At 41.7% G+C, this 26844-nt stretch overlaps 1 protein-coding gene across 3 annotated transcripts in view; it reads right to left on the bottom strand.

Annotated features, from left to right (window-relative positions):
* Positions 1-26844, bottom strand: part of GTF3C1 (general transcription factor IIIC subunit 1) — a 39948-nt gene that overhangs the window by 12779 nt on the left and 325 nt on the right. Inside the window, exons 2-27 of one of the 3 annotated variants that reach the window (XM_064672682.1) lie at positions 25967-26176; positions 25619-25795; positions 24382-24525; positions 23746-23842; positions 23147-23270; positions 19646-19804; positions 18923-19038; positions 17335-17659; positions 15424-15635; positions 14801-14937; positions 12335-12488; positions 11363-11466; positions 10935-11116; positions 10296-10571; positions 9919-10064; positions 9401-9498; positions 7780-7876; positions 6843-7020; positions 6322-6454; positions 5222-5357; positions 3387-3468; positions 2555-2740; positions 1841-1998; positions 1577-1719; positions 1318-1399; positions 13-125 (exon numbers count right to left, since the gene is read on the bottom strand). In XM_064672682.1, coding sequence (XP_064528752.1) covers positions 13-125; positions 1318-1399; positions 1577-1719; positions 1841-1998; positions 2555-2740; positions 3387-3468; positions 5222-5357; positions 6322-6454; positions 6843-7020; positions 7780-7876; positions 9401-9498; positions 9919-10064; positions 10296-10571; positions 10935-11116; positions 11363-11466; positions 12335-12488; positions 14801-14937; positions 15424-15635; positions 17335-17659; positions 18923-19038; positions 19646-19804; positions 23147-23270; positions 23746-23842; positions 24382-24525; positions 25619-25795; positions 25967-26176 — 3969 coding nt within the window. Of the gene's footprint in view, positions 1-12; positions 126-1317; positions 1400-1576; positions 1720-1840; positions 1999-2554; positions 2741-3386; positions 3469-5221; positions 5358-6321; positions 6455-6842; positions 7021-7779; positions 7877-9400; positions 9499-9918; positions 10065-10295; positions 10572-10934; positions 11117-11362; positions 11467-12334; positions 12489-14800; positions 14941-15423; positions 15636-17334; positions 17660-18922; positions 19039-19645; positions 19805-23146; positions 23271-23745; positions 23843-24381; positions 24526-25618; positions 25796-25966; positions 26177-26844 lie in introns of those variants that run through there. The other 2 variants (XM_064672681.1, XM_064672683.1) reach the window with 2 other exon arrangements.

The raw sequence follows: 26844 nt of genomic DNA on the forward strand, positions 1-26844 counted from the left end.
AAACTAAAATACCTGGAAAACAGTTCCTGCAAAGTGTCAGGAATCTCAAGTTTGGGATTCCCCAGGGTCGAACTGAATTTCTCTTTCAGCCTTTCCACGAACTCCTTAAACTCCTTTGCACAAACCTTAGAAAAGAAGAGACAGAAATGTTACCAACCTCAATTTATGAGGGTGGGAAAAGACCTTCTGCTTCTAAAGTGTTCATGGAAAATTCTTGTAGAAATAGCTGGGTTTGAATTATCAAGGCAGAGACAGTACAACAGCCAAGAGGCTGCATCAGAAAGCTCCGTGGAGTTTGTGTCTGCTGATTTACTGAACAGTTGCAGGTTCCATCTGTAATGATGCTCACAGCTACAAGCCAACCACCATGAACATATGTTCTAAACCAATTTACTGAATTTACAGCAGAGAATCTCTTGCTAGAGCTTTGTTTAAGCTTCTGTTCAAGTCTTTTTTTCCCTTCAGACCCTTCAGGCTTTCCCATGTTCTCCATTAAGTCTGTCTGCACGAGCTTGGCTTGGAGAACACCTGTTACATGGGAGGAATGTTCTCTGGAAATGAGTTTTTATTTGCTTCCAAAGACAGACTTTGGAGATGGGGACACACATATTTCTTCAAGTGATGTCTCATCAGCCAACAGCTTCTCTTCCTTTAAACAAGCACGAGTTTACCAACAGAACTAATGGGCTTTTGTGACAATAGTATGAACTATGTCATTCCTGGGTAAAAACAATCTTGCTGTGACACTGTCCCAGTTCTAAAAAAAATCTGAAATTCCAAATGGAATTATTTGCACTTTCAGTGCAAACTTCTCAATCTGAAATTGTGGTTTGTTTAAGCCATAAAAAGCTCAAAAATGAAATAAAATCTTCTGGCTGATCAAATCAAGTTTTATAAGATTTGCTTGCATTTCTGCACTCATCCACAGAAGGCTGTATTTCAACATGCAACTGAGGTAACAAATAAGAAATTACAGAGCAAAAAGGCTTTCTTGCTCAGATAACAATAAGGCTGAGAGGATAAAATAAAATCAGCAGATAGATGTGTTTAGTCATGGATGTTCATAAACAAACATATTGAAAATACAAATTTTTTGTTGTACAGGAGGCTGTTTATGTGCCTTTGGAAAGCTGCCTGTGTTCACTTTGCTCCCAACCCAGCAATGATGCCACATTTTTGCAACGATGCTATTTTTATAATGGCTAAGGATTCAAGGGAGGGATAGAGAGGGAATCACAGTAATTCAAGCAGTGCAAGCCCTCAGTAATCCAAACAGAATAAAGTACTCCATGACCTTTTGGAATCCTCCCCTCCTACCTGTGGATCTTCGTAATTATTTTCTCTGTTCATGAAATCATCGATGAGGGCTTTATCTTGGTAAACTTCAGCAAGGCAAACTCTGCAACAGATACAATTGAAGGTGTTGTCCAAAGTTGAAGTTTTCCCAGTTCAGTACAGATTTGACAGTTGAAATTTATAGGTCATATGAAACAAAACAAAAACAGAGAAGGACCATGTCCCTTCACTTAATTTCAGGAGAATTTAGCCTATACCTAGGACATACAAAACTTCTTACTTGTAATTAAGGTAAGTCTGTGGGTTCCTGACAATATAACGAGCTCTTCGCCCAACAGAATGAGAGGTTTTATCCAGGGACTCCTCGAAGCTGGAATGCATGATATCCCGAACCACCTGCCAGGGCACAAAGGGCCCTTTGACCTGTGGGAACAACAAGTGTTCGGGGTTCAACTCCAGCTCTGAAGCACACAGAGGATGGTGGGAAGCAGGCTGGACCCCTTGGGGTGTGCTGAGCACGCTGGGTGAGGGGTCTGTGGCACACCTTGGCGTTGAGCACGTGGCTGGCGATCCTGCACAGCATGAGCAGACTGTCCTCCTGCACCGTCCAGGTGACCCGGAGCCGGGTCATCCTCAGCAGGGCACTCTGGTCAGCCTCGTCGTGGTAACGCAGCCTTTTGCTCTTTTCTGCAGAATCCTCTTCTAAAGAAACCCAGAAAAAAAAAGAATTAAAGACAATTATCTCAGCACTACGTATTTTGATTAATTCAAGCTGCCATGACGGCGCCAGCACGAGTTTGAAGGAACGAGAGACAAGAGCAGGGAAGGAAGGAGCAGTTCAGAAGGCAAAGTGCATTAATGCCTCTCCCAGGAATGAGAAAACAAGCACTTTAATTGGCAAACTGACAACCCAGAGCATCACTTCATGAAGAATCTTTAAGCCAGCTATCAACAGTGGATGATGAATTGCAAGGAGCTGGTCTGGCACAGACACCATTAGGATTTCTCCAGTCAGTACAGCACAGCAGTGCAGCCATGGCCCACACACAGGTCATGGGTACAACATGCTGCTGTTTTACCCCAGAGCTCCTACACAGCCCCAGGGCACCTGAGCCTCCTCCCTGACAGAGGGAACCTGAAGACATGGCCAGTAAAGCTCCCATGTCCCACCTGGAGCTCAGACCATGTGCCAGTCACATCAGCTTTTCCAAAGCAGCCTCCAGCACAGTAAAGAATGCTGCTTTTCCCTGTTTCTTACCTTTCTTTCTCTTCTTTGTCTTCTTTGCAACTTCCTTCCTAAGCCTCTTCCTCTTCTGGCTTTTTCCGCCTCTCACTCGTTTCGTTCGATCCTGGGTTGGTTCTTTACTTATTTCAAAACATTCCTCCTTCTGGACAAGTAACTCTGATCCGACCTTTGCTTCTCCCAAAATACTAATTTTGTTACCTAAAATGACACATATTGACAGCAGTGGAGCTTTAGAGCAATGACATTCTACAGTTAAGGTATAAAGAGCAAATGCCCAAGTTTCAACATATTCAAAGACAGATGCCCTCTCAAAATTGCCCTTTTTTTAGTCATGTCATTTCATGCCCCTTCTCACAAAGTAAAATCCCACATTAAATGAGGAATCATCAAGTAATTACTAAGTTTAATGTACAGTGCAGAAGCACAGGGAACAGAGCTGAGGTTTTATATTCAACCTGAAGCTTTTCCTCCTCCTTAACTCAAACGTTAGGCTGGATAACAGTGCTGCAAAACATTGGTCCCTCTAGACTTCCTGCAAACTGCACAACAGAAATTACAAAGGATAGAAATTATTGTTCTATAAGAAATTATTTACACATCTATTTTACAGCCCCAGAAGTATCCTAGATCATTGTAAGGAGACAGGAACAACCCATGTCATCAATAGTGGATAAAAAAAATTATTGTTCCATATATCCGGAAATAGGGAATGAAATTATTTATCTATTTTACTGCCCCAGAAGCATCTTAGATTACTGTAAGGAGACAAGAATAACCCACATCCTTCATGCTGGGTTTGACAAAGACAGTAAGAGCTACAGCAGAGTTTCAGAGCCCACCTTACCTCCAGTACTGAGTGGCAGGGGGTGTTTTGTTAAGAAGGTTTGGAGTCTTGCTGTCAGTCCATTTTCAGAAACTGTATTTTCCTAAGACAATATAGCTTTAAAACAGGTGATATGCAAAAGGAGTGCACTGGTTTTAGCAATACTATGCATTATATCCTGTGAGTAGTGTCAGAAAGAAATTTTCAGCATAAAGGAAAAGATCCCTGGCTAAAATGAAGAACTCATTTGTCTTATTACTCCCACATATTAGAATGGCTCCAGAGCTTTGCTTAAATCAGACTGTAATGACCACTAGATTATGAAGGTTAGAACTGCAGCAAATCTCCTCAAGTTCAACAGGAGTCAGTCATTACTGGAAGAGAAGTGCTTGAATCTTTCCTTGCTGCAGAGGCTGAGGAGAACTTGCTGTAAACCAGTATTTTTTTCAAAGCATTTTACATTCCAAGGGAACTTCTAAAAACCACAAAACCAAACTGCAAACACAAACACTGAGTAAATGCCTCCTACACAATATTCTGCCCATCTTAAATCTGAGCCTGAACTGATTGCAGCGTATTGGGAGTTTTGCCATTCTCTGCAAAACCCATTTCTCTTGTGTGGAGTTCACTGGGGGCTGAAGTTGGTCACAGATGCAGAGTGCAAAGCAGAGACTGAAGAACTGCTGGAGGTCCTGTTAATGCTGAACAACCAGGAGACTGAACAGCAAATGAAATTAGGAGGGAAATGATCCTGCCTGAGGGGAAAAAATTGGCAACTCTAATTTTACATACACTGATAGGCTCTGATTTGACCACTGCTTAGGGCAGAGTAATTACAGCCAGTTCTGTGAAAGTCCCTGTTCAGTGCTTGGTAATGGTGAAAAAGCAAAGGAAATGTAAGGAATTCTTAGGGAGAAAGGCAACACTGTGTAAAAATCCATGGTTGGCCACAGCCTGAAAGCACTATGTGATGTATTTCCACCTTAAAAAGGACACAGTAGAACTATAACATGTTAAAAGAAAGGCAAGAATGATTAAAGACAGGATGCAGTCCATGCTGGGAATAGTAGATGTCAGTCTTGAGAAAAGGAGGTGATAATGGGAAACATAAGAGATGTTTAGAAAAATCAAGTGAAACAGAAAGGGTAATAGAGAATTGTATTTCTTCACAGCTTCCCTTAGCACCACAATTATTAGGGAGCTTAAAGCATCAAAAGGAAGTGGGGACACATAATGCACTTTGCTACATGAGGTTGGGGATAGTAAAGATTTATATGTGCTCAAAACACGGGCAAATTAATGCTAGGAAAAAAAAAAAGCTATTAACTGCTTTGAAACATCAGCCCCAGATTTAAAATGGCCAAAACCTGCAGAACAGCTGGAGGATATTCTGAGGAAATATCCCTTGCTCTTACAACCTTCCATCACAGGCAGGACATTAGCCAGAACTGGGATGGCCATTCTCATTTGCATATGTTGGGCTCCCTATTTTTATTTTTGTTTTTATTTTTGTCCATGTGTATTTCCTTGTTCTGGATGTTTCAGTTTTTGTCTGACAAGTTCTACATTCCTGAAAGGCAAGAGGTACCACTGAATAATCTACACTGCTTGCTCAATAAAGTATTTCTCCATTAGTTGAATGTACTAACAAATTTACCACCAAATTCAGTTTTCAGATAAAACTTATGTCCAATTCTTTCACTCACTTCAGCACCAAGATTTGACAATATTTGGCATTCCTTACTGAGACACATGACTGAGAAAGCACACTGTAAGATTTTGATCTCGGTATCTCAACCTTAAGAATATTAAAATTTGGAAAAGTCACTCCAGTATATAAATTTTAAAATACCCACCTTCCTGGTCTTATCGATGATGTAGCTTGTCCAGATCCAATTGCGTTTCAGATGCCCATAAAAGCTGGAATCCAGACCTGCAGCTCCCAACCCATCTCCAGGGATAGATCCATCATCAACCACCTCTCGGCTGCCTCTGACAGCAAGAGAAACACAACACACAGGTAATTATTTGGCACAGAGGGCCTTCCCAGCTGCTCTCAAGGGATGTGTGTGTGCAACGTGCCCTCCCGATTTAGGGGGCAACATTACACCATCAACTGAATCCCAAAACTGTTTCTTGACCTTAAAGATGTTGCAGTGATCTCCAGCCTAACTGCAAGTGAACACCAGGTATCCAGTTTAAAAGATTTCTTGCCATACAATAGAGATCATATGCAGAAGCTGACGAGTGAACCCAACAGAAATTTTTCCATCAGCAAGGATCAGGGGAACTGGGTTCCCTCAACACCATTAATTTTTTAAAGACCACTTGATGTATCTACTTGTAGAATATTGGCAAAGATAAACCACAGTGCACAGCACAACATAAAGAGTTTAACTGGTGTTCTGTGTGGCTATCACAGGTTGTGAGTAGGCAGAGGGTGGAATGCTCCAGAGATCACTTCCAGATCACAGTGTACACCAACACCATATTAGAAATTAATCTGTAAACAATTACAGCCAAGTGCAGCACAGAAGGACAGAATCCAGAATGTGACTCTGGGGAGCTACTGAAGCTGCTTGAGATACCATGATATAATGCCTGGGAACAGAAATCTCTAAGTTTATTACCCCGGCATTAACAGTACTTAGGAAACACTCCTTCCCTCTCAACTTTGCTTTCCCCAAGACTCTTGCAACAATACTTTGGAAGGAAATCCAACATCTGTTTATCCCACTTCTCCAGCATAAAAACCTACTTGGCAAAGTTACTTATAAACATGAAACATAACTACACGTCTTTTAACCAGATACTCTCTGAATTACACACAAACAGCCCTCAACACCCAACTGAGATGCTCGAGTCTGAACTGCTTTTGCTGTTAACATCCTCAGCACCAGGACAGCTCTTTTTGCCCTCTCCATTCCAGAGCAGAGCAGGGATGAAGGTGACGTACGTGGTGTATTCCAGCATCGCACACTTTCGCTCCAGATTGTGTTTATTCACTGCTGACTCTTGTTCCATTTCCACATCCAGTGCAGTCTCCTCCCCTTGATTACTTTTCTTGGTCCGAGGACAGCGGATGACTCCTGGACAGACAAACAGGTTTGACCATCAGCAGGAAAAGTCAGACTTCAACCCACTTTCAATCCACCCTGCTACAGCAAACTACTGCTCCCAAACAGCACTAATGTTTTTACCCTTTCTCTACACAACGTGCTACCTTCTCACAGAAAGGGCTAATAGCAATTTTGTTACTTCTAACTTCAATTTTGATACTGCTCTGAGAATTTGATCACAACCTCACAGAATTATATGGACAGAGCTTCTAGCTTTTTTTTTTTTTGCTGCACGGGGCAACCTGACCAGGCATTGGAAGTGACAAAACAGAGCCTGCTTGTTTCAGGGAAGGAGGAGCAATTGTGGTGTGCCCAGAAGAGCGAGCAGAGGTGCTAAGAAGGTGGAGTTTTGCCTTACCCAGGGGTGTGTTGAGGCAGACACACTGCAGATCAAACCAGAAGTTCTCCACGTCCTGCAGGGTGTTGAGCACGTACAGGCGCCGCTCGAAGGGGCGGCTGCTCTGCGCCAGGTTGTAGTGGAGGTCACAGATGGTGGTGTCAACAATCACTGCGTTCCTCTTCATGTACACAAACACCTGGCAAACACAGTGTGGTTCAGGCTGGTGGGTAAAAATCATCGGAATTCCCTCATTCACAGCACACACAGTCTAGTTTAGGACTGGTGGGCATTTTCTGTCTGCTGTTTTGAGAGAGCACTCTCAGAGGAGACACACCCATTCCCACCCTATGGCATTGTATTCCCAAATTTCCCTTGACAGCAATCCAGAAATTTCCTTTCTAGGTTTAGAACAGTTTGTTTTCCCTGTTATGCACAGGATATTCCAAGTTTCCACAGAGTGACTATTTCCAACAAGTCCTCATTTGGGATTTGAATAGATGTGTTTGGGGGCCTAATTATCTTTATCTTCATGAATTATGTGTTGGATCTGCCTTCTCCTTTGCATGTGCTCTCTATTTATAAAAAGATGCATGTGGATGTCATTATTTTACTCTGATCAGTGACTTTATTCTGTGTCAGACATCCAAAGCCTGACACCTTGATGGATAAGAAGGTGGAATGCTCATTTTTCATAAGTATTGCCAGTCTGGAACCTCCTGGTTCATTATTGTGTGCATTATGCATTTGAGTAGTGCCCTTCCAGAGAAAGGCAAAAATTATCTACACAAATTACAGTGTCACTTGGATCTGGAGGTTTGCACATACACCTGAAACATCAGTATTTCATTTAACTATTTAAGGTAATTCAAATCCCAAATCCTGCATTTATTTCACAACAAAAAAAATCCATGAATAATAACTGCTTTTTTTAAATATTTTTTTTTTTTTTAATTACCTGGTCTTTGTCTTGAAACTTCTCTGTTGGGCCAAACTGTAGCAGTCCCATGTAACATAATCTTTGAAGGTTTTCTATCACTGAGAAGATGTACCTCCTGCAGCAATATTAGGAGTATTACAATTAACACTCATGAAAACAGTAGAAATGATAGCAGAAAACACAAGATTTTCATGCAGCAACTTGAACTTTCAGGAAACCATTGATTTGTAGACTCTGTGAAGTGGCATTTTCGCTTGGATTGTCAGCCCAAAGGTCCACATTTTCCTTCCTCAAATCACAAACCCAATATTTTAGCCAAATACTAAGTAAAATTTTGCTAGCAAGGATGAAAATTAGCCAGAAATAACGTGTGTAGAAATTAACTAAAAATGGTCAGAACACCAGCAGATCTGCAGATAATTTCATGTTATGTAAAGAAGACAGGAGTAAGAAAACATGACTGCTAAATACAGACCTTCATGTGTGTGCATATAAAGAACTGGGCAAAGATTCCTGTAGTTCAGGTTGTTAAGAATTACTACAGCAAGAAACTGTTTTCAACTGGTTATAGCTCTGGCAGAGCAAAAAGGGCAACATTTCCCATCCTGCATATCTGCTTCTGTGGAAAAACGCTGGAAGTTGCAGGAAAGTTTCTAAGAGTTTGTAACAAATTAGCTTTACCCACATTTAACTTCACTAAGATCTCTAATTAAATGCAGTTAAGTAGGAGTGGTACTTTGGCAGGAGTTTTCCCTGGAGGTCAGAAGGATCAAGCCTAGAAATACTGAAGCAGATGTGGCTGAACTAGAAGTTTCAGTGAATGGAGGAGTAAAGAGACAACTTGATTATGTGTCATATTGTTTTGCATAAACCCATCAGATGCAGCCTGCAGATTAAAAAAACCCCATAAATCCAGTTTCCTTGTTTCTAAGATTTAGCAATAGGTTAGGAATTGTAAACCTGGGCTGACCACAAGCCCTGGCAGCTGATATTGCCCAGCCCTGTTCCCTCACCAATGGGCACATTTGCAGGTTTGTAAAATGCCATATCAGCCCATCCAAATCCAAACTGTCAGCAATGACTGTCTGGGAAAACTAACACGGTGCTCTTGATTCCACACATTCACATCACTTTCCTTTAGTGTTGCTTTCCCTTCCTATCTTCAGTCCACTCTCAATTTTTAAATCTCCTGGATGAGGAATGGCAAAGCATGGCAGACATGGCACTGAGAGCATGAGGAGAACCTGAATGGTGTCTGTGAGAGGCAGGAACTGGGAAATGTGGCGCCTTCTGAAAGATTTATGAAGGACAGCAACACTTAGACCCTATTAAATTCTGAATTTAGCAGCAGTCAGGAGTGTGTTTTATACAGAAGCAACATCCTGCTGATGAGTTATGAAGGACAGAACCTCCCAGCACTCAAACACTGCCTGACAGCATACATGAATATTGTTTATTAGTTTCTTATTACCTTCTATTTGGGAGAGAAAAATACAGTTTGGCACACCATTCTTTGAAGATTGATGATCCTTGTCTTAAATAGCAAAGTTCTCTTTGACACAAACAGGAAATAACTGAGAAAACAATCAGCCACTGCTGTTTCCTCTCTAGAGCCACTTACTTTGACTCATCTACTTACCTTTTGTAGAGGAGCTGCTGTCGGACTGACCTTGGAAGAAATCTGATCAGAGTGTGCTTTTTTAGTGGATCATTTAAAAAATCTTCCAGACCTTCCACCTAGAATTATTTTAGAAATTAATCAAAATGAAAAATATAAGTAAGCATATCTAAAATATAACTATGCTCTAAAGCATAAAGCTTTGCTACCTGGACTGTCTACTAAAATATTCTCTAAGCAAATGTTACTGCTTTTGTAAAATGCTTAAACATTATTCTTGTTAATCAAGGAGGCAGAAGATTCAGTGAGATTATAAAAAGCTCTTGGCAAAGTACTAGTTTAAGAAGCTGCTGTATTACAGAGCTATACATTTTTTTCAGTGTGTTGTCTGTAAAAGCACCTGCTTTTTCTGTAGAAGACAGAAGTGTCTCCTCTCGAGGGTCTAGTTTTGTTAAAACAGATTAAGAGGGTATTTGTTAACAGCTTATAGGTACAGCTGACACCATCAGACTTCAAAGGAAAACCAAAAAGCACCATACCTTGTAGCTGACTTGTACTATCTGAACAAAGACTGAGAGAGGCAAGCAGAGAAGGATGTCACTGACAAGAGCCCATCCAAAGCCAAACTCTCTGTGCACGGGGACAGGGGGGATGTAGCGCATCCACGACGAGTCATCCACGTACACTGGGAACACAAAGAGTGGCTCAGCCTCAGCCCAAACCTGACAGGTACACCAACAGTTTTACTGGGAGGGTTCAAGCAGAACACAACTGGCGGTTCACAGTCTGGAGATCTAGAAGGATCTGAAAATTCTCTAACCTGTTGATTTTCAATCCTTCCTGAACTAGACTTTTACCTATTTTTCAATGTTGAACCATGGCAAAATCTACTGAAGTCAGGAGTGCCACTTCTTACCTTTCTGATTAGACAACTCTACTTCAGTCTCCTGTGCAGAGGTCTCAGGATTCACCACAGTTGTCACTATTTCTAAGGTCCCATCTGGTTGTGCTTCAACTACAGCTGCATTCTCATCCAGCCCTTGACTGCTGCCTTTTTGCTCACCATCAGTACCTCCTTTTTGCTGCATTCCATTTAAGGGGTGTCCATAAATTAAGTACCAGAGGAACATGTGGACCATTCTTAAACGGGGCATTTTGGGAAGGAAGCCAAGAGAGCGCCCAAGTCCTGGAACTGGAAGGGAAGATTAAATACCAAACAGAAACACAAAGAGGATTAGAACAGCAGAAACAGCTACCTGTGCAAAATTAATGTGAAGAAAGCTGGAAGGAAAAATGGGCAGTTGAAAGTAAATATAATTTACAAGTAGTAAAGTAGTAGAAGTGAATAAATGTACTCCAGTTCACAATTGTAAAGAAAAAAAAAGCAGCTAAGAAAACATTGGATTGTGAGGTTGCTTTAACGTAAATCCAATTTTTCTTCTACAGGAGAACAAAAAAAACCCACTTGTGTCTTAGGAGAGCCCAACATCTGAAAATTAATATTATTAATAGATGGAAAAGTGAAAGATGACAGAAAAGCCCAAGTTGGCTGTACCTGTAACAGGATGATAGTTTTTTAGCTGTGTTATGCCCATTTTTTCATCAGTTTTTCTTGCCCGACTACTATCAGCTTTGGATGAGCTCTCTTGCGCTTCTCCTGAATCAGGAACTGCCTCTTGCCCCAAGCTTTCTTCCTCACCATGGTCCTGGGATGTTGGTGTCTGGGGAACTTTAATCCTGTATTAAAACCACACTTTGCTAAGAATTAAGCAGAGTTCAATTCCTCTTCTTTCCTGACTTCAGGAGCTATTCAGCACGTTGCCTCATGCTGGTGCTTCCGTGTCTCTGTAGCCAAGGAATATATTTTTCTTTTGCTTACCCTGTGTTTATTTCCTCTGCATGTTTTTGCACGCTCTAGACAAGCCAAGCTCCCCCCAGTCCATCCCAACCACCCCAACCATCCCACCCATCCCTGGGACTTGCCTGTTTGCAGTGGCTGAGTTGGAGATTCGGAACCGCACCTGCTCTATGGCACTTTTTACCAGGGGATCACTGGGACTCACTGAGGGATGCACAACAAACTCCACCTGTTCAGAGCAGCAGAACACAAACCAAAGGCATTTATGGAGATACTGGCTCTTAACCAGCTGCATAAATGAATCCTATGGAGGTTTAATAACTCACAGAACATTAACACTTTGGATGAAAACTCCTGTTGCTAGTCTGTAATTAAGCAAGAGGCCACACAGCACGTTGCCTTTGTACCAATAAACAGTTAAAAACCTACATACAAGCCTCAGGACTCTGGGGTTTTTAAAATCTGAAGTATGTGAGGAACAAACACTTCAACTTGTAAATATTAGGCTGAGAGGGATGAACGAAAAGCCAGACCACAGTTCAGATTGGTAAGATTTTATATATGCCCTACAGTAATTGTGCAGCAGGTAATTTTCAAGACTCAGTTCTCTGCTTATTTCACACAAGAGTAAGTGACATGCCTCAGCTTTACAACCACAAACATTTTACTTCCACGAACCTCACTAACAGTGGATTTTTGTTTTTAAAAAAAAACAGATCACCTTCTATAAATTTCACCTCACTTAGGATTTTTCATACACTCTTGGCTCTCAAAGGGGGTTTAAATAGAATTATGGTGCAGCCTGACAGGGCAGGGAGAGAACCATGAACCACAGAACTGATAAGCAGCATAACCTCTCAGAAAGGAGATTCAGAGACTTTGGACTATTCCTTGGTCTCACAATTATCTGCAGCACAATAATTGAAAGCAGTGATCTGGTTCTCACAGTAGCTTAGCTTGGGACACGAAGCTTCTGGGCAGCTTGATTGTGGGCTCTGCTGCAAGAAGCAGAAGTCATCCATGTATTTCAGTAAAGAGGCCCAGAACATTTTGATAAATCAGAAGGCTGTGAGCAAAGCTGGTTCTGCTGCCATCACCTTTTTGCTGATGCCATCCTGGATGACTGTAGTGCGATAGAGCCTCAGGAGCCCTTCCCGCGCCAGCTTCTGCACCAGCCGCACAATGGACTTCTTGCAGCACTTAGTGGAGACACCTTCCTGCTTCTCTTGATCCATGACCATTTTCTGAAGTCTAAAAGATGCAAAAAATACCTTGCATTTTAAGCCTAGCAATGCTCTAACTACTTAAGTGGTTTGTTAGAGGATGTGGGGGGAGTGGGTGTTTTCCTGCTACGAGCAATTCCTGATCTCTTTTCCCTTTTGCTGGAGACAACTGCTAACTTTGCCTTACATTTCAGCTCTAGTTTCTTTGTATTCAAGCTCTTTCTTGTTAGGGGAGAACTGCTCTCATTACAGTGAATTCTCAATGCCTGATTGCTCTGTGCATGGCTATAGGGCAATTATGAATCCAGCCTCCCTAAGGTCAGGAAAACCTACAGCTTTTTTAGGTGGTGATTAAACATATGCAGTCTGTACTTGCAGTTGCGAGCTCAGTTCAGCTTGAGGTAGAAAAAGTTTACTCAGTGGCATTCAGAGCTCAGAAACTACTCATGCATTCACAACATAAGTATAGATACACACATCCTATCACTTGGGGCCAGCTCCCTTCTTCCTTTGCTGGAGATGGTAGGAATGTGCTCACACCCTACTCTCCTAATGCCTGTTCTCATGCCCTTTTTCACAAATGCCCCAAGCCCTAATTCTGGACTCTTTCAATCCTGGGGAGTCAATTCTGAAAAAGATCTGGAAGGGTAATAAGGGAACGAGGCGATAATTGAATGCACGCACGGACTTTGACTTTCCTGAATGAGTACCACATCCTGGTAACTAGCAAAAACACCAGCAAATTTCCTTGGCAGACACTGGGGAGGGACAGAACTTCCTCTGGTTCTGAGGGAACTTGTGAGTGACCTGTTGGCAGCACTGAAGGAGACAGCAGAGACCTGAAATATCTTCCAAGCCTGCACTTGGATGTGACTCAATCAATCAGTGACAAGGCTGGTGCCAGATGAGGCTCTAATTTTACAACACTCTGCAATTAAACAAGTTGACAGAAGGCTTCAAAATTCTCAGACAGAGGAGAATAAGGCCATGATTTCTTACTAAATTCCCATATCAAGCAGCCCTGTGTGTACTGACATGCCAGGATCTTATGTGCTGCCACAGAAGATGGATGGTGCAATCCTATTTGTGACAAAGTACTGCCAATTTAGGACTCCAGCAGAGCACCAGAATTTCCATTTCTTTTTGAAGGTGAAATCTTAAAAGGTTGAAAGACATTATAACACTTAGGGAAGTATCTTTACTCCAGACAAGGAGAAGATGTATAGCCATACCATATAAAACTGCAAAGAAAAGCAAACTTTGAGGGCCCTGCTAGAATGCCAGTGACCAACAATGACTGTCATGGAGACATGAATCTCTGCTGTCCACGACAGAACAACACAAGAACAATTTCTGAAATGATGCAGAGATAAAACTTATGCAGATGAAAGAATCCTCAAGCAGGGAAGTGCTGAATGTGGTGGTCCCAAGCACTGGAACACTGCAAATGGATAAAAAAGTTCTCGTCTCTATTTATGGGACATACACTGCATAAAAGTACACTTGTGTAGTTATCTGCAGAGAACAATTATTGCTTCCAAACAGCTGATCAACTTTTAAGATTCAGCCCCTCATGCCTTCCATGTGCCTCCTCTCCAACATTATAGCCTCACAGAATCAACGAGGTTAGAGAAGACCTCTGAGATCAAGTCCAACCTTTGACCCAACACCACCTTGTCACCCAGACCATGGCACTGATGCCATGTCCAGTCTCTTCTTAAACACCTCGATGGACAGTGACTCCACCACCTCCCTGGGCAGCCCCTTCCAATGTCTGAGCACTCTCTCTGTAAGAAACTTCTTCCAAATGTCCAACCTAAACCTCCCCTGGTGCAGCTTAAGATGGTCCCCTCTTGCCCTACTGCTGGTTACCTGGCTACAGCCTCCTGTCAGGGAGTTTTAGAGAGTGAGAAAGTCTCCCCTGAGCCTCCTCTTCTCCAGGCTGAACAGCCCCAGCTCCCTCAGCCTCTCCTCACAGCACTTGTGCTCCACTCCCTTCCCCAGCCTTGCTGCTCATCTTTGGACCTGCTCCAGCTCCTCAACATCCTTCCTGAATTGAGGGGCCCAGAACTGGACACAGCACTCCAGGGGTGGCCTCACCAGTGCCCAGTCCAGGGGCAGAATCACTGCCCTGCTCCTGCTGCCACACTGTTCCTGATCCAGGCCAGGATCCATTGGCCTTCTTGCCCACCTGGGCACACCTGGCTCAGGTTCAGATTCCTGTCAATCAGGTTCAGCTCAAGGTTCAGAGGCAATAAAAGCCAAAATGGAATAAGCACCCAGTGCTACCACTCCCCAAAAGCCCCATCCTGCCCCAGCCCCGCTGTCAGGGGCACTCACGTGAAGAGGCTCTCGATGAGCCGCAGGTTCCTCACGGCCTCCACGATGAGGTTCCGCCGCTTCAGCAGCCGGTAGGTCTCGTGGGATCTCTCCACTGCTGTGGCTCTGGAACGCTTCTCCTTCTTCTGCCCACACGCCTTCTAGTGCACAGCATGGACAAAACTACAATTTGACATGAACTGCCCAACGTCTTCAGCCTAACGTTGGCTCCTCACACAGTAACAGCTGAGGAATTCAGAGTTTTCATGTATTTATTTGTAACAAACTAGTTAGATGAAGATTATCTCTCATCTCCCCTGCACAGGCTGGGAGACAGAGCAGATGATATGCAGCACTTGTGTGCTACATTAAGTAATGACACGCATTCAGTCAACCCAGGCAATTCGGAGAGCACCAGGGAACTAACCCAGAACTGTAATTTAACATCTACCTTCCTATCTCCTGGAATAATTTTCACTTACAACTACAGTGCAGATGAATGTACTTTAAAATCAAATTAAAAAAAACCCCAAACAATTCCATAAATAAATATAAAAACTCTAGCTTGAAATCTTGCTATAAAAGTACGTAACTGAGCTCAGACAGCCATACCAACAAGAAGATATTAAAACAAATGATCTTACCTTAGGATCTTCAAGTCTGACTTCCTCCACCACAGCCACATCCCCATCTTCATCAGTGGAATGAGCACAGGTGGAAAGACTGGACTCCTGCTTTAGAGTTTCCAAAGTAGAACTCTCCCCCGAAATGTTGTCTGGGAGCTCATCAGGATCTTCAAGAATTTGAGGGGAAGGCAGCTTCTTTCCCTGAGACTTCACAGCTGTTGGCTTTGAGTCTGGTTTGAGAGCAAAAACCTTTGTAACTGTCCTGCTCTCCCCATTCAGCTTCTCTCTCTCCCTGTTCAGCCATTCCCCATCCACCCAGGTAGTTGCACTTAAAAGCATTCTGCTGCATTTTCCACACATCCCACCCTGCTGGAAGCAGTGGTCTGACCATGAAAACCTGCATTCAGCCTCCAAAAGTACAGTTTAAAAAAAACCTGAACTCCCTGCCATCAAATAATTCTCAACATGCAAAAGCCTTTTCACAGGCAGACTTGGAAGACCATGAAGGGCCAGATTAGCTTATCCACAAATTGCTGTCTGAAGAGAGAAGAGTTTTTGTCCCAAAGATTCTCAAGCTCTGCAAGAAACCTGACTTTTCTGACTCAAAGCAGAACAAGAACAACGATTTAGTATTACTCCAAAGATAATCTACACAAGAAAAGGAGCTCAGTTCTCCTCTATTCCCTTTGAGTTTAACAGTACAAATTCAAATAGTTAAAATTATTAAAATAAACCACCATATGCTTTTTAAAATATGTCCCCAAAAGGCTGCTAGCTTTCACAGTAAGGTGTTCCAAACAGTTAAAGAAAAAGCTGAAGCAAGTAGCTTCAGGGGACAAGACATTTTTGTTACAATATGCTTAGGTGAGTAAGGCTGAGGGTCAAGTCACCCACAGCCAATTGCTACTTGAAAGTAGGAAGCTACTGATCTTGTCTGGTCTCAGCCAACAAGTCAGTATTACTCTAAATATACTTATCCCACTTGAAGGTTTGCATCAGTACATGAACATATATTTTGCACAGACTCTAAGGCTCAATACCAGACATTTCCAAATGGAAAAAACCCCATGGTAAAAGGGGAAGAATTTTTATATGTTACAATTTTAAAATAAAAGTTAATGGGCTGGTCTGTCAGCTCCCATGCTATTTCCCACACCTAAGCTGACATTTACATATCCAATGGAATGAAACAATGCTTTTTAATGAGAGGCACAGCCCATCTTTTTCTTTAGTGAGGAAGAAATAAGATATTTCAAGACAGACAAAGCGTGCCCAAATCCCTTCTGAAGTCTTCAAGGACTTTAAAGCTCTACCAAGATGGTGCTCTCTGATGGGCACAGCCTGAGTTCTAAGATATTTTAAAAAAGAGTCCATGACAGATTCCTTGTCAGTTCATCCCAGAATATCCAAGGAAGTTTAAAGTATTACCCAAGGATGCTGTTTCTCTCAGCAGCTCAAGCCAACCTGACTGCTACCTACCACTGTGCTTGTTTTCAGCCCCACAGTCCTTCCTCCTTCCTTGCAGCAGTTTTGGAACTTGTCTGACCCTCTGCAGGATCATTTCAGCCCTTCAAGTCAACAAAAAAATACCCTGAATATCCAGGGAGCACATTGAATGAAGCCCATTTCATTTGCACAGGGGAAGGAGAAGCAGATTATCCTCTTGGTGATTAGTGATAACCAGAAACACTACTTGGCACACAGACACCAGAGCATACTTCAGCCCTGAGAATCTCCAGAGATTACCACACTTAGTGTCCCAAACCATAACAGTCTGGGGGGAAAGCAGGGAAATTATCAAATAAGTGTAACAATAAAAAATGTGACCAAAAATTTTAATGGATGCTACTAGCATATTACTTTTTCTTTAATAAAAGGATCCACAAGAAAAATGCAGGGTTCTCTCCGAATTTCAAAGTCATGATCTACCTTTAGCTGGTGTTGACTGATGGGCATCATCTTGGCAACTTAATTTCAAGAGAGAACCAGAGTTGGCCTTCTGCCCTTTTCCTCTCTTCTTGCCATCTTTCCCTTCCTCTTCGTTGTCAGACTCTGAGACCAAAGTATCATCCTCTCCAGGAGACACCTCTTCCACAGGTGGGGAATCTTCAGGCACCAGAGCCAAAGTAACTGTAGCCAGCTGCTCACTCCTGGCCTTCTCTCTCTCAAACTGCCTGTTTAAATCACTCTCCTCTGCAAGAATGTGTGAGATGTACTTTGTTGTCCTTTGCCGACCTTCATCCTCCATAAAACCCTGAGGAAACAGTTGGAATGTTATTTTACTACCTGACTTGTCCATTCTTGAAGTGTTCTGCAGCACCAACAGTGGGAAAATTTTCTACCTGTTCTCCCCTCACTTCAAAAAATATCAGGTTATTTTTTTTTTTTCTAAGTAAGAAAAATGTCATGAACCTTAACATATAGAAATCAGAAGGCATTCTGTGCTTGAAAACCAAATAAATCTGCATTACCTGCACACTAGAAGGAAACACCCACGGTATGTGGGATGTAGAAAAGTCTAAGGAAGAACAAACTATATGTATTCAGACTAGAAAGCAATTTTTTTCAGGAAAAAAAAAATCTGTGAAATAACTGCAATGCAGAAGGTACCTGAGTGACTCACTCGTGGAGCTGCTGCTGCCCTGTGCTACAACAGGTGCTTCCAAGGATCTAGAAACTCAGACACTTCACCAATCAATGAGGGAAGATTTCACCTTCACAGCTGACTAGTGAAAAGCATGCTTAGATATTCTAATGGTTTATATAATTTGTTTGTTTTTAAATTTACAGAACTTTTGACCAAATGACAAGATCTTCCTAAAAAAATTCTCTGTTGTGGAAAGGGGCAGATGGGTGCATGCAAGAAATGGCAGCTGGATTTGTCTTGTGAAATGAAAAAAATATTGAAATATCTGGAAATAAGAAGTTTAATCACCATAACCTTTACGAAAGTCACTGTTTTGTTCTGGAATTTACTGGCTTTTTCAAAAGGCAAGTAGATTAATGATTTTAAATGCACAGAGGGTCTTTGAGAAGATCCTCCAGTAGAAGATCTTGCAAAATAGAGGTTGTCTTATAGTCAAAAATGAAGCAAAGTGGCTCTTTTGAGTTGAGAGACAGTTATGTTCATGTCCATGAAGTGTCAGCCTCCAGGTCACTTGGGTTACCACTGATCACAGTGAATGACTCAGGTTAGGTTGCTGAGGGCAGGCTGAGCAGGGTTGAGGCCAGTTTCTCTGCCCTGTCTCTTTTTGGAAGGCAGATCTTTATTAATTAAGCACCCAGTTACAAACCAATGTAAAATATTTGCACATCTGGGCCAGTGAACTATTAAATGTCAGGCAGCTGCTCAGGAATGAGTAAAGCAAAGGGATGCTACAGGAGCAGGAATGTTACAGTCTCAAATCCCTGCTATTTCCAGTGTTTGAGGTTAACAATGTTATAATGTATTCCCACAGTAACCACAACTGTATCTTCAGTTTCAATAAGTATTTAAATTATTTTATTTTTGCCTTACCTTGACAACCTTGTACCTGTCCAGAAGTCGACAGAGCATCCTTGCTTCCAGCTTCCCCACATTCATAGCCAAGCGAATTTCTGCCTGAGAAATACCTTTGGTTCCTCTGCTTTCAACTGTTTCAGAAAGGAAAACCAACAAATATCTCAGGGAAATAATCTGACTGAATTATATATACATATATTTGTGTATACATTAATATTTGCTCTGAACAACCATATGTGCCAGAATATTAAATTTAAGATTCCCCACTCACTAAAGACATTTTCACAGACATAAACAAGATTCAGCCAAAACACAGTTTTACATGAAGCAGTGCCCAGCAGAATGAGGTCTGGAGGCAGAAGCTTCAAAACAGAAGCAGGGGTGAATTTTTCCCCTGACAGCTTTCCACAGTTAGATATTAATTTCTCCATTTTGAAAGGAAAAGATAGAAGAATAAGGAGCACTGTTTTCTTCATCATTTTTTCTCATCCCACCACAACACCTTGTTTCTTTCCTGCTGGTTTTTTTGGGTGGTATTGAATAGTTGATAAGCTCCCAGGAAGGGATGAACTCCAGTCTAATCTGGATATAAAGCTCATTTTGCTATGAAAAATTGACACTTTCTGATGCAAAAGCAACCAGAACTTAAAACCCCTGCAATATATAGATTTCTTTTATACACACAAGAAGTAAGAAGATAATTGGAAAAGTCTTAGGGTGTCTTACTACAGCACCTACTTAGCTCATAAGCCTGGGTGAGCATGTCCCTTTCACAAACAATATCCACAGGCTGAACAGTTTTTGTCATGATCTCTTCTTCATCATCATCATGATAATCTTCCATTTTCTTCCGAAATTCCTTTAGCAGCTTAAGGCAACGGACCATGACATCAGTCCCTGTGAAACAGGAATGTCAGTAACAACTCCTAACAAAATGCAGGGGGTGTGCACGTGTTTAAACCATTTTATCTCTTTCAGCAGCATGAAGAAGCAGCAGTGCAGTGAGGAACAAACAACTAAAGACAACTGGGTATTTCTAAGACAGGTTTGCAACAGCTTTTCCCTATATATGAATTGTTGAGGTGCTCCAAACCTTCCCATCTGTGTCAATTCTAAGACTGCCCAGTAGAAGAAATTTCAACAGCACAAATAAATCAATGAAGGGATTAAGTGCTGATCCCCAGTATTACATCTGCAGAACATGTATTTGATTGTAAGATCACTCACTGGGTATAAAACCACTCTTTTTTACAAGGACAGAACACACTGCTGCCCACAGCCACGAGATTCTCATACATGATTTTCTTCCACATCTTAACATGCTACTGTCCACTGGCCGTGCTGTAGTAACTCTCCACTCACTGGGACCTCACAGAAAAGAAGGGTAGAGTGGGGACAGATGGCTCCAGGAGAGCTGGACAGACTCTGCTCCCTGACACAAGGATGACCTCCTCTCACCAGTGTCATCAAGCTCCTGCTGAACCATTTCAGAGAGCAGTGGTAAAGCAGAACTGGGTTATTGTACACTGCCAGCTTAGCAAGCTGCAGTGATTCAGCAGCTACTGCAGAAGCAGCCAATTCATCCTGCAGCAGTGGGTGGAACATCCACAGCCATCTCTGCTCCTCTGGTCCAGCTGTGACAATGCCAGGTGACAGCTTTAGCTGAAATCACGGGGGTTTCAGCTGATGAATTTTGTCTTAGGTATATTATGTATGAGCAGTTACTGATGCCCAGCTGACACCAAGTTAACCCACAGTACCTGACCATGTGACTGAGCCCCAGGCCAGATGATTCCATTATTCTTCCTTGACCCGAATCCTTTCCCTAAGATGCTGCTTAGGACAGTAATTGAGTGCTGACATTTTGGTAGGCTTGCTGGCACTGTTATTACATCCTTTGTATTTCTACAGCCCATTAAATTTCACTTGAAGCAGTATTTGAAAAAACAAACAAACAAAAAATCCCCCAAGAAAAAATCCCCCAAAACAAACCAATTCTTTTTCCTTTAGCTCTTTCTGTCCAATAATATTCTTCCCATAGCAGATGCTCTGGCTTCATCCTCAGTGTGTCCCACATATTTCTATCTGCTTTCCTGTATAACTCCAGAGATTAAACTATCTTGATCTCTGATGAAAATCAGCTATTATTAATTCATCCTCCTTTAATACCTAGTGTTTTTAAGGCATTTTTGTGGATTTTCAGCTTTTACATCTGTAAGATGGAATTACCATTCAAGCAAAAGATTCATCAAGTGGCATTTTTCATGACAAACTTAAGCAGTAAATGCAGCTGCTGTTTTGCCAATCTCTGACAGAACATAAAACATCACTGCCTTGGGGGCTGCCACCAAGTTTGTTAAGTGGACTTGTATTTTCTTGTCTTCTAAATAAATACCTTGATAGGAAGTTAAAAGTTTTTACTACTGACCATAAACTGTCTTTTAGCAGTACTATTTAGTCTTTTGGGGCTTTATTTGCAAGTGTTTTCAGCTCGTTAGAACCTCTCTGAAACTTAAGTCAGCAGGAGGAATTATAAACAGATACAACCAGGTAGTGTAAGACAGAACCAAGGATTTGGTCCATGCCAATGCTAAGTGGTGTGACTAAAGGGCATCTAAGTCTGTAAAGGTTGTATAAGAGGCTGTCATACAACCACTGCATGTTGAGACACTTGCTCAAACCAGAAATACATCAACTATGCACAATCCATATTTTGTAAACCATCTGGTGATACTTTTCCCCATATATTTTACTGGATACAGATCCAGTCTAGAACATCGAGGATCTTCACTGCTTTCTTCAAATTGTGAACTTAAATGAGTTTTCCTGTGTAAAACTCCCTCTGACATTCTTATGGAAGGAGAGGGATCTGTACCTTTCATGACAAAACAACTCAGTCACTCCCCAATTTGTTCAGCACAATGTGGGTGATTTCTCTCTCAACCATGCTCAGTGCTGTACCTGCTTTTGACCTCTGCTTCTCTTTGTTCATAATACATTTTCCTTCTAGAGAATTTCTCTTTCCTGACTTAATAGATTTGAAGGAATTTGTTGTCTTATCCAGCCTTAATCCAAATCCATGTAACTGGCATTAACTTTTGTCTTGAAGTTCTCATGGGTTTATTGGCTCTTTCCCTTTCTCCTTTCATACCCCTCCTTTTCACAAAGCCTATGTAATTTGCATGTAATTCAGTTCATATCAGATTTATTTCCCCTCCCCCCAAAAAAGTTCGCTATGTCTCTAAAAACCATACTGTTCACCTTTTAGAACTATTTTATTTTTAACCCTGCAAATCTGCCTCTTAGGATGTTCTGTCATTAAAGATTTGGTTTAGATTTCTTTCAGCAATTGCATTAATTCCATTGGTGATACTGTCTTTCCTCATACTTTCTATTATTATTTCTTGTAGTTTTTTCTCCATGCAAGTTTTATCTGCATCTTTTTCTGAGAGCAGCTGCTTTCTTTTGTTCCCTTTCTTCACGCAGTTCTGCCTTTCTTTGTCTTTTCACTACATTTTTGGAAGTTATCAGCAGTTCTTGTAACCAATTAAATTTGAATTCAAAGCTGGTTATGCATTAAACCATCCCTCAGCAGACTGTGGCTTTTTTGGATAGTAGCTGTTGGGTATCTTGCTTACCTTGACCCTGAGATTGGCTCAGTTTGTTAGAGCATGGAGCTAAAAATGCCAGGGTTGTGGGTTTGATCCCTGTACAGGTCAAGAGTTGGACTTGATGATCCTTGTGGGTCCCTTCCAACCCAGAATATTCTGTGTTCTGTGAATTCCAAGGCAGTGCTGTAGGAGCTTACTTCCATATTTTGATAAGAACTTCCCAGAGAAACTTTGTATTCTCATGACTTTAGAAAAAGTCACAACCAAGATGGTCTGTGTTTTTAGCTTATTTCATACATTTTTTTTCAAGTTTATTGACTTGTCATTCAACTTCAACCTGAGAGGTCAGCAGACTGCTTTGTTCCTGCTCTCTGTATTGGCTTGAGCAGTCTTAGGTCACATCTACTGAAACACCTTACGTTTATATCCAACAAATTTGCATCCACTCCTTAAAAACCTGGAGCAAATGTTTAATTCAAGTGGGTTGCAGCTTTAGTAACACATTTATCTACATAACTGCATAGACAGATTTCACTTACACCTCTTTTAATTTAAGATATGAAGCTTACAGATAGAATGACATCAACGTAATTACACAAGAGGAAAGCACAGATATGGTTCTTGTTACCTTTCTTTGTCTTGTAGGGTCCTCCACTGGGGTGGATGTCCTGCAATGGCACAGATATGACCTTGGCCAGGCCAGCATTCATCATGTACTGATACAGACGTTTGAAAGTCCTCTCACAAAGGCCCTGGTGCAAAGAGAAATGGCAAAAGTCACTGTAGCCCAAAAGCCTCACCTGCTGCTGATCAAAGCATCAAAGACATTCCTACTACCTGTTCTTAAAACACAGTGTTCTGGGGGAGGATATCCAAAAAGGAACTTAAAAGCCTGTTAGTGTAGACACTGGGCAGAACATGAGATGTTTCTGGAGGGTGTTGTATTCCTCCAACTCTGTCATCCAAACAAGCAGCCTGTTTGTTTTCTTACTTGGACAAGTAAGAAATGCATGATGATATTCATTGACAAAACATTTCTGAAGCTATGGATTTCCCTATGACAAACACCAACAGTAACTTGATCTAGTAGGTTTTTAAGATCCTTCTTTTGATATCCTCCCCCAGAACTTTGTGCAATTTTAAAAAGCAGGCAGTAAGAATGAGTGCCTTTGATACTAATTATCTAGATTCTACTGAGTGAGAATTTGAAAGAGGAATGAATCTCACCAATTCTTCCCTCAAGTTTCCTAATGTTTCCATCTGGTTTGAACGAGCACTTAGCATACTTGCGAGCTTCTCCATTAGAATATCATATTTGCTCCTCCTAACCAAGAAAAGAAAATTATTTTACATGTAAGAATGCACATAACTTCATAAAAAATGAGTTGTAGCTTTACAAAATGTCAGTCACTAGAGAAAGTATGCTAAGTGTTCTCAGATTGGTTTAGGAATTAGTTTTCTTTCCTTCTGTGAATAGCACATGAGAGAATTTGTCACTGAGAAGAGATCTCAGCCAAGGGAACAGTGACTAAGCCCAAACTGTTACTTCACTGGCAATGCACAGAAGCACAAGTTCTAATTATAAACAAGATAAGAAAACAAAACAAAAAAATCTATTAGAAACGTGTTGGAAGCGAAAACACTCAAAATCAACAGAATAATCAGTGCTACAATAAGAAAAGTTAGGTTTCTGTAGGCAGGTGACAGGCACTGGAATATTCTACTGAACTGTCTGGCATTCGGAAGAGGAGTTAAAGGAATTGAGGAGTCAACACCAGGAAACTTTGATGGTTCTGAGAAAACAGAGCAATCTCTCATCATAGTAAAAGGTCACAGTCTGCCCAGCAGACCTTTAAAACATACCTGTCAGCATGAAAGCGAGTCAGAAGCAGAAGAATTGAGTGCTGCTGTGCTCCACTCGGCAGACGTATGACGTGGGATTGCATTGTTATGAGACCATTTCTGTCCAATACTCGTCGGTGATAATGAAGTTTTCCAGCATCCACTCTAAAAAAAAAGATGGCAAGACAAAGATGGCAAGATATAGGCATAGAAACTTCTGCAAATAATTTTAATTATCCAGTGCCCCAGAACACTTTACCTAAATTCCTATGGTCTTAGCGATAGTGACAAACTCAAAATTTTCAAAGTGACAAACTCAAAATTAAGCAGTGTCAAAATTAAGAAAACCTGTGAAATTTATTTTCATAGTTAATCCAATAAACAGAGAGAAATACCTCTGGTTTTAACCCAGAGTCTAGGCACAGAGTATCATGACACGGTTTGATGAGAGAGTTGAATCAGTATTGTATCCCCATGCCCCCTTTCTCCATCCTGTCTTTTACCTCCTGGCTACACCACAATCACTGCCTTCCTTGTAATACTTCTGATATTCATCTCACTCCTTGTTGAGCTGACCTGGGTCACCAAACTGACAGAAAATCATCCACAAAAGATTAACCCTCTACCTCCATCATACAAATTACACAAAAGAGTTTCCTAAGCGGTACAAAACAGTGCCAGGTGGTTTGCAAGCTACAACCCATTTATGTCCTAAAAGCAGGGAATCCTTACAGCAATGCTAATATTCTGCAGAACTTCAGAAGTTCTCTAAGAGGCTGTGTAACACTCCCTTCATCAACAAAATACATGGCCTAGTTTGGAGGTTGGTAACTCAGGCTCCCACTCATTTGGACAAACATGTAACACAGGGAAATGCTGGGGACAAAATATGGGCATCCAAGAATCTCTCCAGGACTTGGGCAGGATAAGATGCTTTCTCAGCAGTTTAGAAAAGGAAATGAAAATCATTGTTCCATCCCAAATTTGAAGGAAAAGTTATTCAGAGAAAGCAAGAACTTCCACAAATCAGAAACTTGTGTATTGACCTAACAGACAATTTCTGGAAGTATAATGAACTCAAGGGTGGGACCAGCATAGTTCCAGCAATACGGGCTCCAAGGACCAAGTACTCCTGGTAGTAAGGATGAAACACTACCAGTACACACAGGAGTTCAAATCAATACACAGGAATACTCAAAAATAACCAGTGGCAACTTGTTAGCTTTGACTTAATTCATGGACAAAAATGCAAACTTACTTGAAAGCCCCACTGTGAAGGTCCCTCTGGAGCTCTCCCTGCCATCGAGCACGGCCCAAACGCTCCAGGATACAGTAGGAGAAGTCAGGGAGTTTTAAGTCAGGGTCCCCCTCCCAGCCTATTAAAGCTCTGTAACGCTGGTCTTGGGAAGCAACAATGACTAGTTTCTCTCCCCATCTGAGAAACAGAAGGAAGAGTAATATATTGTTATCAGTTCCATAAAAACAGAGAGGTCAATCCCTTTCTCCCCACAAACACCATTCTTGATATAATCTGTACAAACTGGGCAAGGACTTAAAAAAAATCCCTTAAAGGTATTTTAATGCCAGGTATAAGGATTTCACTCACTTTTCAACAGCTTCTTTGTAAGTATAACAAGGCTGCAAATCCTTCCTCCTTATCTGATCAGTGATATCTACTCTCTCTTTAAAATACTGGCAGGAACCTTGTATGCCATCTTTGTTATCCAAAATCATGTGGACAGGATAAATATCATCTGAAGCAACAGGATCCCTTTTGGTTTCCAGTATTCCTGTTTCAAGGTCTATTTCTTCATATCTGGAATAAAAGCAGAGAGCTAGCACTTAACCAAGCAAGGAGAAATGAAAGATTGTCACAAACAATGCTGATAACTGAAACATTGTCACAAACAATGCTGATAACCCTATGGAGCACCTCGGAAAAATGAAGCTCTTTTGAGATATCAAAACTGGAAAAACACAAAGAGCAGCGCTGTGCTCCTCAAGTACAACCCAACCCCAGCGTGCAGGAGGCAGAAGGAGGGGGATACACTGTTCAATCTTCAAAAACTCAAGGATACTAAAGTGGTGGGAATAAGAGAAACACACAGTTCATAGAGAAGGAAAACAACAGGTACATCCACCCTGATGAACAGGGACATGTAAATTCTGGCTGTAAGTGGCAAGCAGATATTTGAATGGAAATCTGGTCAGGACTCACAAAGAGGTCACAGAACCACCAAGGCTGGAAGAGAACCTTAAGATCATCCAGTCCCAACCACCTACGGTAAGCCTTAAACCACTAAACCACATCACACAGCGCCAGACCCAAACTCCTCTTAAACACCTCCAGGGGCGGTGCCTCCAGCACCTCCAGGGCAACCTATTGCAGTGCCTGACCACCGTAACAGTGACAGATTTTCTCTAATATCTAAAATCAGCTCGGGAGCCACACTCCGCCCTTCCTGCTGTCACCGACCCAGCCGA

The sequence above is a fragment of the Pseudopipra pipra genome, chromosome 16 (assembly GCF_036250125.1).
Source record: "Pseudopipra pipra isolate bDixPip1 chromosome 16, bDixPip1.hap1, whole genome shotgun sequence".
NCBI lineage: Eukaryota > Metazoa > Chordata > Aves > Passeriformes > Pipridae > Pseudopipra > Pseudopipra pipra.